The sequence below is a fragment of the Drosophila obscura genome, unplaced genomic scaffold (assembly GCF_018151105.1).
Source record: "Drosophila obscura isolate BZ-5 IFL unplaced genomic scaffold, ASM1815110v1 contig_165, whole genome shotgun sequence".
In the NCBI taxonomy this organism is placed as follows: domain Eukaryota; kingdom Metazoa; phylum Arthropoda; class Insecta; order Diptera; family Drosophilidae; genus Drosophila; species Drosophila obscura.
Window position 1 is genome coordinate 101,160 of NW_024542752.1, and position 12,834 is coordinate 113,993.

The 12,834-nt window shown below is 40.5% G+C and overlaps 3 protein-coding genes across 3 annotated transcripts; 2 read left to right on the plus strand and 1 right to left on the minus strand.

Moving 5' to 3' along the window:
* Nucleotides 1-908: 908 nt before the first annotated feature.
* Nucleotides 909-2,330, minus strand: LOC111070701. Its single transcript, XM_022361429.2, has 4 exons — nt 1,957-2,330; nt 1,612-1,878; nt 1,342-1,541; nt 909-1,266 (listed from the first exon to the last, which is right to left on the minus strand). The coding sequence occupies exons 1-4, from the start codon at nt 2,251-2,253 to the stop codon at nt 1,002-1,004; spliced, it is 1,029 nt and encodes a 342-aa protein (XP_022217121.1). The 5' UTR covers nt 2,254-2,330; the 3' UTR covers nt 909-1,001.
* A 7,780-nt stretch (nt 2,331-10,110) lies between these two features.
* Nucleotides 10,111-11,449, plus strand: LOC111070658 (mucin-5AC). Its single transcript, XM_022361366.2, has 2 exons — nt 10,111-10,701; nt 10,766-11,449. Exons 1-2 carry the CDS (start codon nt 10,143-10,145, stop codon nt 11,428-11,430), a joined length of 1,224 nt encoding a protein of 407 aa, XP_022217058.2. The 5' UTR covers nt 10,111-10,142; the 3' UTR covers nt 11,431-11,449.
* Nucleotides 11,450-11,797: 348 nt separating this feature from the next.
* Nucleotides 11,798-12,660, plus strand: LOC111070720. Its single transcript, XM_022361456.2, has 2 exons — nt 11,798-11,925; nt 11,986-12,660. Exons 1-2 carry the CDS (start codon nt 11,866-11,868, stop codon nt 12,574-12,576), a joined length of 651 nt encoding a protein of 216 aa, XP_022217148.2. The 5' UTR covers nt 11,798-11,865; the 3' UTR covers nt 12,577-12,660.
* Nucleotides 12,661-12,834: the final 174 nt, after the last annotated feature.

A 12,834-nucleotide genomic window follows, 5' to 3' on the forward strand; every position in this document is an offset into this window, starting at 1 on the left:
TGAACGGACGTGCCAGTGGAAGCAGCCAAGAAGACGAAGAAGAAGGCAGATTTTGACGGCGAGCTAGGAAAGGGTGAGCAAGTCTCACCGTCGTTAGGAAAGAAGAAGAAGAAAAGATAAAATAAAAATGGAACTTAAATAACTACCAGCGCGTCTTCATCTGTCGATCGGTGCGTGTTTCCCCACTCCCCCATTGTGTTTCTTTTATATTTCAGGTCTCCTGATTAAAATTTTTGTGATAAAGCTACCAAAAATAATACTTTTTTTTCTTTTTTTTAGTTGTTTTTAAGGCGTTCCACGCACTCTTGAATAAAATAAGATGTTCTCAACATGTTCCCAAAATGTTTATTTTTTTACTTTTTGAGCAAAAAAATAAAAATGTGATTTCTTTATAAAAAAAAGCAGTTGCCACGCCCATTTTTTCAAAATACCTTAATTTTGCTATTCTAAACTCATATCAAAAAACTAAACCAAAAAATATTGTTTCGTTTGGAAGTTATTAATTATTGCCATAAAAAGTGGTAAAATTTCCCATAGTGCATTGCTTGCAGTTCCAGCAAAATCAAATTATTCTTTGCCGATCTGGCCCAGGGAGTGGGTGGTGTGACCCTGTGACGGTGTTATGGTGGATGGGTGGTTGGTGGTGCTGCCTCGAATTCGGGAAGCAGCAAAGCAAAAATCATTGAACACAGAGAGAGTGAAAAACAGAGGAGGGTAGGGTGAGGGCTCCCATTTATTATTTAAATAAAAACATACAAATAAGCGCTGGATATCCCCACTTCTGGGGAGTAGGGATGGGTGGCTTGTGGGCACCCTACCTATGACCACCTTCGACTCCACCTGTCGCGCCCCTTGGCTGCAGCAGTTCCATACATTTTGTGCTCATCTACGTTTCTAATTCATGTAAATTAAGTCGAACATTTTTATTAAACTAGCACTGAAATTTGAGCAACGAGAATGTGTATGGCACTGTATTTGTCGTGGAATTGAATCGTCATCGACTAGTTGCTCTTGGCCAAGTGCAAAACAAAGTTTTTGTTGGTCCAGGCCTTGTGCAGCTTCTTGATCAGCTCAAGGCGCACACTGAACGTCATGTCAGATGTCATTTCGATGGGAACTGCCAGATCGATCTCGCCCGCGATAGCCATCTGCAGCACACGAATAATGGTCGTCGAGGCCAGGATACTGAATCTGAGTATCAAGCGTGTTCCCATTTTGCTGTTCAGGCCGTATTTCAATGTAAACTTGCCGACAGTTTTGATGCATCTGATGGTTGGGATCGGGATGCATATACTCGCTCGAATATATCTATATACAATGTATATATAGTTAGTGACTTACGCAAACTTCTTTTCCAACATGTCATGGAGCAGAATCTCCGCCATGAGTGCGATTATTTGTATATTCTTGCTGAGATTTTCATTGCTGGCATTCCATTTAAACTGCTCGAGCATGTCAAGAAAAATGCCCTTGACTTCCACCTTCAGCTGCCAATGCATGAACTTCATCTCTGAGCTGAGTATCTTAAAGAAACGAAATTGCTGAAAAGGGAAAAGGAGATGGAAAATTTGAGAGTGGCCTCTTGGCATGGAATTCCACAGATCTACCCACTTTGAGCATATTGAGTAGCGACATGGTTAAAAGAATCCGTCGATGCTGCACTGCTGCAGAGTCCACTGTCGGGCCACTGAATTTCTGAACACTGCCCAAGGGCATCTCCAGACTTGCGTAGAAGTGGCAAATAAATTTGCGCAGGTGTGTGTTCATCGTCCGGATGGAAGTGGAGGCACAAGTCCGATCCAGCAGTGCCTGCAAATTGTATATGTAGTGGGCCTCATAGCCCCCCTGGACAGCATAATCTGTGGCGTGGTGCAGCACCTGTGGACGCAGATGTGAACGGATGGATGCATGCATGCGGCTGCATCTCAAATGTTTTTGTATGCTCATCTCACTCACCTTCATTACGGCCGTAATGAGGGGCTGGTTTCTATTTGAATGCTTAAAACTGCGCTGCCGGTGCAACATGTAGGCAATGTACTGGCTCTTCAGTCTAGTGTTGACCAGCATTAAGTTATTAGCGCAGCGAGCGTAGCCGAATATGGTCCCCATTATCTCAAGCGGAAAGTCGGTCAGTTGACGACCGCCCAGACGCTCCAACTGGACACACAGACAGATGCGTTTAGCTGCTGGCCCCTTCCAATCGGCGTCCGAGTCTGCATCATTTGTACGCTCCCGTTTGGGCATGTTGAGCATTTATGTATTATGTATTTATTTTCAGTTTTTTCTGGTTTAGCTTGTTGTGTGAGTGATGGGAATGGTGTGTGGGCATGGCAGCTTACTTGTAGCCTGCTTGATAATTGAGCATAGATTTTGATTCGGATCAGGTGCAGGAAGCAGGCATATCAGGCAGGGCGTTTCATGTCAAATATCGGCAGAATAAACCACAAAGCACCAGCAGCCCACACACAGCTATCTGGGGGAGTCCTCGGGAACCGGAAGTGGGATCCAAGGCTAACGCCTGCCTGCAAATGAGAACAGCATCTACTCGTTTGTGGCAGTCAGAGAGCCAGTCAATGTGCCTGTCATTGCACTATGGGAAATTTGACCTACTTTTTCAAAAGTAGTTAAAGTAGTTGGTGCAAAAAGTTATTTTTTCATCTTATAAAATGGACTAAAAAGATTTAAATTCATCAATTTAAGTGCTTTCTTTATAATGTGTTCGATTCAGACAGGTATTTAATATATGTTTATGAGTTTGAACTGTAAAAATTTCACTCATAATTATGTTTAATGACTCATTTTTAACAAGTATAAATGTGTCTTTGAAGAGGCGTACAAAAAAAGTGACCACTCGAGGAGCCATATGACGTAATGCATCTTGTAGAAAATTCAATTCTTGTTGAATTGTATATCATGGTTATCTGCGCGTGTTTGATTTTTGGAGGGTTGGTCAACCAATTTTAGCTGAGTCATTTCTACATAGATTTTTATGAACAATACTTTGATCGACGTTTAATTGATGCATCTACACAAAAAAAAATATCAGAACAAATGGTACGATTTGTTTTCGACTTTTCTTGAGTTTTGAAAGTAAAAATTGTGAAAAAAATACTGAGCAAAACCGATCAATTTTGCATTTGAAAGCTTAATATTTCCCAGACGGAAAGCTGAAGCTACAAGGTGCTCAGGTCTGCTTTATAGATGTATTTATCAGCTTTTCAGAATGTCAAACTTCATTGCAACCAAATGTAAGATACTTAGGTTGTGCAAAATAAAAGAGCTACCTCTGAAAAAAGCATTACAAAAAATACCAAAAAAAGTTCGATTTTGTCGAGAAGTGATATTGACCGATATCGTTGGTTGTTAATCACTGCGACAGTTCACAAAATTCTAGTGCATTCAAGCAATATAAAAGAAAACAAGATTCTTCCTGTGGGATATTTTGCAGAAGAGAGTGCCAAGTTTCGAAATAAAATTTATAAAATTTTAGATTTAAAATGAGGCCGAAAAGAAAATTTCACGGACATGTTCCGTACTACAGATACTATTATCTCATCTGTTAACTTTGAAAGCAGCATACAAATGCAAACAAAAAAAACCCTTCCAACTCAGGTGTTCCGTCTTTTATCAAGCGAGTTCAATCGTTCAGGCAGAGATCCACCGCAGCAGATTAGTTTCGATGAGCTGGCTGAAGATCAACTAGAATTCTCGTGGATGATGGAGCTCGAAAACGAACTCCATGAAGATTAACAAAAGGTGTGAAAGAAAACCTATTATTTACAATAAAATTGTGTTTCTTTTATATTTCAGGTCTCCTGATAAAAATGTTTGGGAAAAAGCTACCAGAAATAATAATTTTCACTTTTTTTAAATTGTTTTTAAGGCGTGCCACGCCCTCTTAAATAAAATCAAATGTTCTCAACATGTTCCCAAAAAATAAATAATTTTTTGCCTTTTAAGCAAAAAAAAAAAAATATTATTTCTTTATAAAAAAGGAGTTGCCACGCCCATTTTTTTTCGAAAAACCTTCATTTTTGATATTATAAACTCATATCAAAAAACTAAACCAAAAAATATTGTTTCGTTTGGAAGTTATTAATTATTGCCACAAAAAGTGGTCAAATTTCCCATAGTGCATTGGCCAGACGTCGACTGTGCACTGTGCACCACAGATGTGGTTCACCAAGAAGGAGTTCGAAAGGCGGAGAATCGGTCAGCACATGTACTTTCTCCACATTCCAATCAAGTGAAATCTGGCAAAAAGTTTTGCAGCGAACTTAGCAGTTTTTTTTCTGGCGGCAATTAAAAGCTGGCAAAGTGTGACTCTGGGGTGTGAAGGTTACCTTACCTGTCGCCTGGCACCACTCCCATTGTTACTTTCGCAAAGATGATGACTTGATGGATTTTCTATGTATGTGTGTGTGTGTACATACACCGATAGAAAAAAGCCCTGAAATTTTAATATTTTCACTTAGATTTTAATATTTATGCCATTGTTTTTCATCCAAGAGTTGTTGTATTAAAATTGAATATTTTTCACTTAAATTTTGATACTAATATAGAAATATTTAAAATTAATATATTTCATATTTAAATTTAATATATTTCATATTTAAATTTAATATGTTTCATATTTAAATTTAATATGTTTCATATTTAAATTTAATATGTTTCATATTTAATGTTAATATGCTTCATATTTAAATTTAATATGTTTAATATTTAAATTTAATATTTTTATTATTTAAATCTAATATGTTTCATATTTATATTGAGTATTCATTTTTAAACTAATTGGTTATTATTTTGCGTACGCAAATTACATTTCAAGTCCTTATCTCATGGTGTGAATTGGGTAAAGCTTTCAACTAGAAATAATCGCAACAGTAGTAGAACGGCATTGGCTGTGATTATGCCCCTGAGCTAAGATAATTTTACTGTGTATTCAAGGCGGCAGCAGCTGGAACCAGTTGGGAATTCGAGGGACATAAAAAAATAATATAAACATAGTTAAAATAAATACAAAAAATATTTGATTTCATTTAATATGGAATATTTAAAATAAAAAGTTTTCCTTTTGATTTTAAACGAAAAATTTTGAAATCAAGTCATAATAATATTCAATTTAAAAATGAAACATATTAAACTACAAATTTAATATATTATAGTTATTTTGAAGTGTTTTGTATTTAGATTAAATATGACCGTATTAAACAAGCATTTTTAATACATTTATATTTGAATCAAAGTGAATTCTATTAAATTTTACCATGTTTGTATTTAAAAATCGCATTTTAAATTCAAATATGATTGTAGTTTTTTTCACTATGCCTTTTTCTATCAGTGTATGTGTTGTATATTTTGTGGGTGCTGCCACAGCTGCCTTTGTCAGTGTGTTTGCCTTTCAACTGCGAATCTCCGCCGCACAATTTCAGTTGTGGCAAAGTTTTCGAACGTCAACAAAAAGCAAGGCTATTTTCGGGGCAAGTTTATTGCTTTGCCGTTATTGAAAATGAAGGAGCAGAGAGTCCGGCACTGCCGGGGTTTTTGGGCCCTTTCCACACTCTCCTTTCGGCGCACACGTTCGTTGAAAGTAATCTGCATATGCTTACATATACTCTCCACACACACACACACACACGCACACAAAACACATACATACATTAATACATATGTACATAAATGTATACGAGAGCGATGGCAGGACAGACAAGATGACGGTAGCTAAAAACGGGCGACAAGCAAGCAAACAAAAGTTTTCGATACCCTATCCACGCCGATGGGTTAATATGCGATGAGAATCATCTTGCAGGTGCCATGGTGACCCCCGCGACTCAAAGCCAGAACAAAGCAAATGAAATGGAAAACTGTACAAGCAGCAATCAAATAAGTGAAAAATTAATTAAATAAAAAGTGTGAAAAGAAAAAGAATCCAAAAAATCTTTTATGAAGTAGCTCCCCTCCATGAACCCAGAGACATCCTTAATGGGAAACAATGCAGAAAAAGGTAGAAAATATAGCGCCCCCTCTCCGTGGACACGGACGTCAAAAGAACAGAGTGCAATCGGAAGAAGAATAAGCACCGAGTACACTGTGCAAAAATCTCTCGCCTAGAAGAACCAAAACTTTGTTAGTGTTCAGGCAAGCAGCGGTAACGGGGCAACAGCGCTGTTAACAGTCCAGAGCAACAGCCTGTCTACTAAGTCGGAGAACGAAACGAGCAAACATTTTTCATTTCATTAATTAAAGCCTTTCTTCCACGAATGAGAGAGAGAGAGAGACTCTTTCTTTGTCTCGCTAGTAAAAATCTTTAAACATTTGAAGAGCATCTCCTTATTCGATACCTTCGCTATCATGTTTGTTTTTCCGCATTCATTTTTACTTTCTCTTTGGGCAGGCAGCCGCGCTCAAAGGAAAAGTGGGTAAAGCACACAGAACAAACAATGAGCAAACAAACAAGCTGCAAAAATGTCACACATTCATCATACGTTATATTGTGAAAGTGGTTGTGGATGTGGATGTGAAAAGACCCAGCCCAGCAGACCAAACGTGCTCCCAGCCAGCCGCTGGTCATGGCTGGGTCTGGGTCTGGGACAATTCCGCGTTGGCCATGGCAAGCCGCATATTGTTGTGCCCACATGGACACAGAGGCAGTGTTGAGCTTTAGCATCGGGTCAAAGTTGGTCTCTGTCCTTGCTACTGCTTGTGTCGACGTAGCAGGGGGTTGGAATACCGGAAGCCGACAGACGCTGGACAGGAGATGAGCAGGAGAGCGGTACGGGCACGCCCATCCAGCAGCAGAGGTGCGGTTGCAAAACTATGGAAAAAGTGCAAAAAGGTCAGTAAATTAATGTGCAAAACGGGCGCTGTATAAACTTTGAATATGTCATCCTCTACATGTGTAGCCTTTCGCTTCTCCCTCTTTCCCACAGCATCACTATGTATGACTGTGCGTATGTATGTGTATGTGTGTGTGTATGTGGGCGTGTTAAAGTAAAGCCGCCCCCTGACTGGCCATGAGAAGGCTGGACATCGAGTGGATGTTGTGGATATGTTACAAAACACACATATATGTACATATGTACAGAAAAATATACCTATATATAAATAAAATGTATATATACATTAACATCGGTGCATAATTGTGCTTTCTTTCAACATCAGCACTACAAAAAATAAAAACAAGAAATAAATGAAATCTTTCAGAGTAGATACATATCTATAGTACATACATATGTACATAAAGTCATCTGATTATGATGCTATTTGCTCAAATTATGTTGCATTATATTCAACTGATAGTAAGTAATATTTGATTTTTTTTCTACCAATGACTCCTTTGGAAGCCATTCGATTTGCATGCTGATCAGCATCATTAGAGTCCAAATTGTGGCCTCCTTTGATTTGTAAACTCCGGGTGCTGGCCGCACGAACAGCATTTTAAATATGTCCAAAAGGGTTAGCAAAGAAGGCTCCAATAAAAGGGAATAAATAAAACCAGCCAAGACGGAAATCAGAGATACATTTGCATTTATTTTTCAATTTCAGGTGCTCAAGGATAATAATAAATTCGTTTGTATTGTGAGTCGCTCCCTGCCATCTCGCCCATCTCACCGCCTGTTAAATTAGATATTAAATTTTCAAATAATAAATCAATATTTAAATAATTCAAACTAATTGCGTCTACACCCAAAATGAGGGACTATGAAATTGTGGCTGCTGGTTGATTTGTCGAGGGGGGAGGGGGGGTGTTGACAACCCAAATAATGATCGATTACCAGCTTCCATTTTGGGGTTGTTCAAACCGAAATGGGCCCAATTCCCGTCTGTTCTAAGGCAGGGACATGATTATTATTATGATGTGTGGTTTTCAGCTAACGACAAAGGAGACCACAGCAAGCGACAGGCAACACACAATATACATTACATACATACAAACATATGTATGCATACATACACCTGCAATAAACTATTTAATTGCTTTCAAATTCGTTTTCTAGGAATTCAGAATATGTTTAATATTTGTGTATTGTTACAAAATACAGAGAACAAAGAGAGCGAATGGGGGGATTCGTAATAGTCAAAACAGTGCTTGGCAAAACCTTACGTTGCACTTCCTCCTGGATGATAAAGCTGAAGCCATCGATGACGTGGACTAGATCAATGCCTTGGGCAAATCAATCTTCGCATTGTGTGCTCGTTGTATGTGTGCTAAGGCATTGTTTTTTACCACGTCTAGAAGGCAGACAATAAACGACAATCGTCTTGCCAAATAATTATTCTCGTTTGAACAGAACTCATCCTATGATGCATCTAGAATTTATTGAGCAAGTACAGCTCAGCTGCAAACTTATATAAATACTACCCATATACATTTCATGGGGTAAAAGCATTATTAACTAATAATTCTGCTTGTCAAAAAGAGTTTCAAGCTGCTGCAAAATAAATTCACTCAAGAATAAAAATAAGCGAAATAATTTAGTAGGACATTGTGCATCCATTCGTGGAACAATTGCAGCCAGCCGTCAGTAGTGCAAGCCAGCCCAAGTTGGTTAGCCAACCTCAATAAGATCTTAAGTTTAAACAAAAAGCTTCCCATCCAAGTTCATTAGGACTGTTGCCCACAAGACTCAAGAGCCGAAATGGGATGGATTGTGTTTATATTCTTAAATCTATTTATATGCTTATATCTATTTATGTGCTTAGTGTGGATTATGGAAAAGGGCGATGGAGATATCACTCTGCTGTGCGCTTATGTGCCCCTTGGCCAAACTCTGGCAAACAGCAGACTGAACCGCAGCTAACTCAATTATAAATGTGATGTCACCTGTCAAAAGCAAAAACTCTGTGTTAGTTTTTGTGTAATTGAAACTTATTAGACCTGCACAGGGCAAAATAATACATGATGAAGCTTTCAGACCAGCATCATCCTGATTGATTGGCAGGGACATGCGAGACAGAAAACCGAAAAAAAATTAATGAAAAATACAAAATTTGGCAAGAAAAATTATCCTTGTTGAATAGTAATTAGGTAGCCCTATGTTCAACACAAAAAAATGGTAGTAAGACGGCTTTGGGTTACATAAAACAGTAGAGGTTTTTGAGGTTGGGGTACAAAATTGCCAATACAATTTCTTGTGCTAATATATGAAGTATTAAGAGATAATTTTCCAACTTATTATATGTAAAATCTTTAGCTGGTTTTTTGTTATACATACATATGTACATTCGCGGAGTCATCGTAACGTTACCAAATTACAGCGGTAACAAGAGCTTATAAATCTAACATTAGCCGAGATTGGAAAAATTTTCTATGCATTTTTTTTAGATAGGTTTACATATATGTTGGGAAGACTTTTATCATCATCATACAAAAGTACCAAAAAATATCGAAAATAGGTTAACAAAGTTAATGCATTTTTATGTTATTGACTTTTCAGGATTTATAAACTATCCAAATGTTGCAAAAAAGCAATCGAATCCATAATTATTAAAAGTTTTAAGGTCCCAGAATTATTGAAAAACTCGGAACGGGAAGCTTTTCACCACAAAGCAGCTTACCAAAGCTATTAATCGGGCTTTAAATTTTAGCCAATGCAGCTTTCAAAGCTCAACAAAGCTGGCAGAATCCGAAATAATTTCAAGGTTGTAGAGTTCTGAAAGCTTTCGAAAGGTTTGTTAAGGTCCTTGTGCATATTTTCAAAACCAAAGCTTTGTTTTGAAGGGCCCCAAAATAGCAGTATACCGAATAATAATCGTAGAAACAAGTTCGAGTATGTTCTGAAGTGAAGAAAGATTCACTGGCACGATATGAAGATGATTGATGATATAATCTCGAGCTGTTACATGTGTATAAGAATCAGCAACCTACAGATTAGTGGATTTTTATGGAGACGAAAGTGCTGGCTGGTAATGAGAGCTTGTGCCACCCACAGCTGTGGCACAGCACTCTCTTATCGGTGGCCGAGTGGCAGCAAAAATGCAGCTCAGCCGCGATAAGAGCGCCAACAGCGGAAAAATGCAGCAGAAATCAGCACGTGGCCGATAGCCCCGTCAGCTATAAAGCCATTGACGCCTCGGGGAAAGTGCACAGTCGATCCGAGATGCAGACACATCAGAAGCGAGAAGTCGTCCAGCGAATAATGGCCTTGGGCGCCCTGCTACTGGCCCTAAACGTCGAGGCTGCTGCGGCGAGAAAGTCCTTTTCGCTTGGGAACTGGCGTTTCAATGATCCCCACTACTCCAGTGCCCAGTATGCCAAGATACTGGCGGATAATGGCATTGGCCACGACCAGGACCCCGCGGAGAAGGGTGCCAGTGCAGGCGCGGTTGCAGCTGCAGGTGCAGATGGAGTTGAGAGGGGTATGGGTCCCCTGCAGATCAAGTACGTCGACTACCAGCCACACTGCGCGTCGGGCGGTGTGCCCGTCTGCGCCACGAATGGCACGGATCACTTCTACTTCGAGAACGACTGCCGCTTGGAGGCGCACAACATGAAGATGCTGTTCCAGTACGGCACAGAGCTGGAGCCCACGGAGCTGGAGCGATGCCTGCCAACTTGCCGGACCATGAAGTGCACGAAGGTCCAGCGGCCCGTCTGTGCCCTGGCCGAGATCGGAGGAGAAGGCAGCGGCGCTCAGGCACCCATTACATTCCCCAATGAGTGTGAGGTGCGACGGCACGAGTGCCAGAGCAAACAAGGTGGGTGCAAAGGTTAATTAATTTAATTAATTTATTTTAATTTTCAACCATCTTCCATCCATAGCTATGCGTATCCTGCATGCCGGACCCTGCTCTCCGCCCCCAGTCAAGGGCAGGCGCAAGAAGAAGTTGCGCCGCAGCAAGGGAAAGCGGCCAGTATCCGCAGCAGGAACAGGTACAGATCGTCCCAAGGTTTATGTGATGCTGGCCCAGCCATTGACAAGGAAAAGCACGACGAGTACGACGACGACAACGATGCCAGCGATGCCAACGATGCCAACGATGCCGATCGCCAGCAGTACTGCGACTCCACTGCGATTCCGTCAGCTGATTAACTCCGGCAATCCGATGGTATCCGTGTCGCGTGCCATGGACGCCTACAGTGTCTACAATATAGACGATGTGGGCTACGACTATGGCGAGATCACCGACTCGACGCTCTCGCTCTTTGTGCCCGGCGTGGGCCGGGTAACCGATGCATATCCCACCACCACAACGACCACCACAACACCGAAGGCAGAAACGTTGACGCCCATGCCCATGCCAGTCATTACCACGACGACGGCTTCCCCAACCGTGTGGACCAGCAGCACCACCTCCACATGGATCACCACCGAAAGCTCGGAGCACAGCAGCAGCAGCACAGCAGCAACCACAGAGGCTTCCGATAGCCTCAGCTATGACCCAACCAGCGATTCATCTGCAGCGGATAGAGCAGAGCCACTTTAAGGGATAAAGAACATTTATATCCGAACATTTATATTTAATATTTATTCATAATATTTATTCTCAATATTTATGGATCGAAAATAATAATTAAGATATAAAAAGATTTTTGAAAATCATAATTTACTCGCATTTCACTCGGCTTTCAGGGCACACTCTTAAAAGCCAACGAATATTTACAGCGTGGTCAAAGCACACGCGGAAACTAGTCAGTTCGATCAACAAACTAAACTAGTTTATGCATTGCAACCCACGCAATTCAATGGTAACTCAGCAAACTTCATATTAAAAAAAAAAAAATGAAATAAACAGTTCCCACGTGCTGTAAAGTCATTTTAAGGCAAAATTGGCATTCAAATGAAGTGGCATAGTATGTTTTGAGGCGCTACTCAACACTGCTTAAATATCATTCCAGCATCACATGGAATGTAATCATCCATGAACATCCCAGGCATAATTTCCCTACCCAACCAGAGGATTCCCAAACATAACATAATGGTGAGTACTTCCGCACTTTAAATATCTGTTGGTACCCATTTGATTTCGTCTTGGCCTTAGCAGGCCGGCGTCTTTGCTTTTCTTTTGATGCTTCTTCTTGGCGGAGCCAGAGCCATAGCTTCTGCCTCCGACAGCACCCACTGTCGGTGCTTGGCAGCTGTGCATTTGGATATGTGTCATATCGAGGACTTGTTTTTTTGTGATACCAATCACGCAGAAGATCTTCAAGCAGCAAACGATGAAGTGATAGACTCACAGAAAGTGTGGCCCCTCACATGGCGCAGGCGCAGCCATCTGAGTCATCGGGCCAAACTGTTGAGGGACCTCAAATGGGAGCTTCACGTCTACAAAAGCAACATTATGGCTGAACAGCAGTTGATCGAGAAGGTAGTCGAGCTGGCTTACGTCGTACACTACAACCATGTACGTCAACAAAATATCCTATCGGAAGTGGCTGACCAGCTGTTGGAAATGCGCGCTGTTGACGCCATTCGATTTGTCAACTACATATCCTCGGATCTCCGCGAACAGATCTCATCTCCCACCGACAAATGGCGTTCCCCGTATTTTGATATTATAGAGCGTGACTACCTTGAGGTGCCAAGTGAAAGAGAAGGAAGACCCTTTCTCCAACAGTACAGACATCACTAAAGAAAATACTTCCGAAAAAGCCGAACAATTCATACTAATTAACTTATAAGCGAGCAGAAAAACAGAACCCAAAGAAATAAATGAGAAAAATTACTATATGTCTTACCCTTAATTCTTACCCTTCTCAAGAGATAGCAGGAGACTCAGTGATAAATTCATAGTGAGCCCGCAGTTTTACAAACGACTCGTGTATCTTCACGCGGAATTATGCTTTCTTCAAGGCAATGATCCACCCGCAATTTATCTTCCACACAGACT

Bases quoted from the DNA above. Each gene is read 5' to 3' on its own strand.
- LOC111070701 (XM_022361429.2), bottom strand. From the start codon at position 2,253: ATGCTCAACATGCCCAAACGGGAGCGTACAAATGATGCAGACTCGGAC. The intron at 1,879-1,956 runs GTGAGTGAGATG...CTGCGTCCACAG, and splicing joins TCATTACGGCCGTAATGAAG to GTGCTGCACCACGCCACAGA. The intron at 1,267-1,341 runs GTAAGTCACTAA...CCCAACCATCAG, and splicing joins ATGTTGGAAAAGAAGTTTGC to ATGCATCAAAACTGTCGGCA.
- LOC111070658 (XM_022361366.2), top strand. From the start codon at position 10,143: ATGGCCTTGGGCGCCCTGCTACTGGCCCTAAACGTCGAGGCTGCTGCG. The intron at 10,702-10,765 runs GTGGGTGCAAAG...TTCCATCCATAG, and splicing joins CGAGTGCCAGAGCAAACAAG to CTATGCGTATCCTGCATGCC.
- LOC111070720 (XM_022361456.2), top strand. From the start codon at position 11,866: ATGAACATCCCAGGCATAATTTCCCTACCCAACCAGAGGATTCCCAAA. The intron at 11,926-11,985 runs GTGAGTACTTCC...TCTTGGCCTTAG, and splicing joins TTCCCAAACATAACATAATG to CAGGCCGGCGTCTTTGCTTT.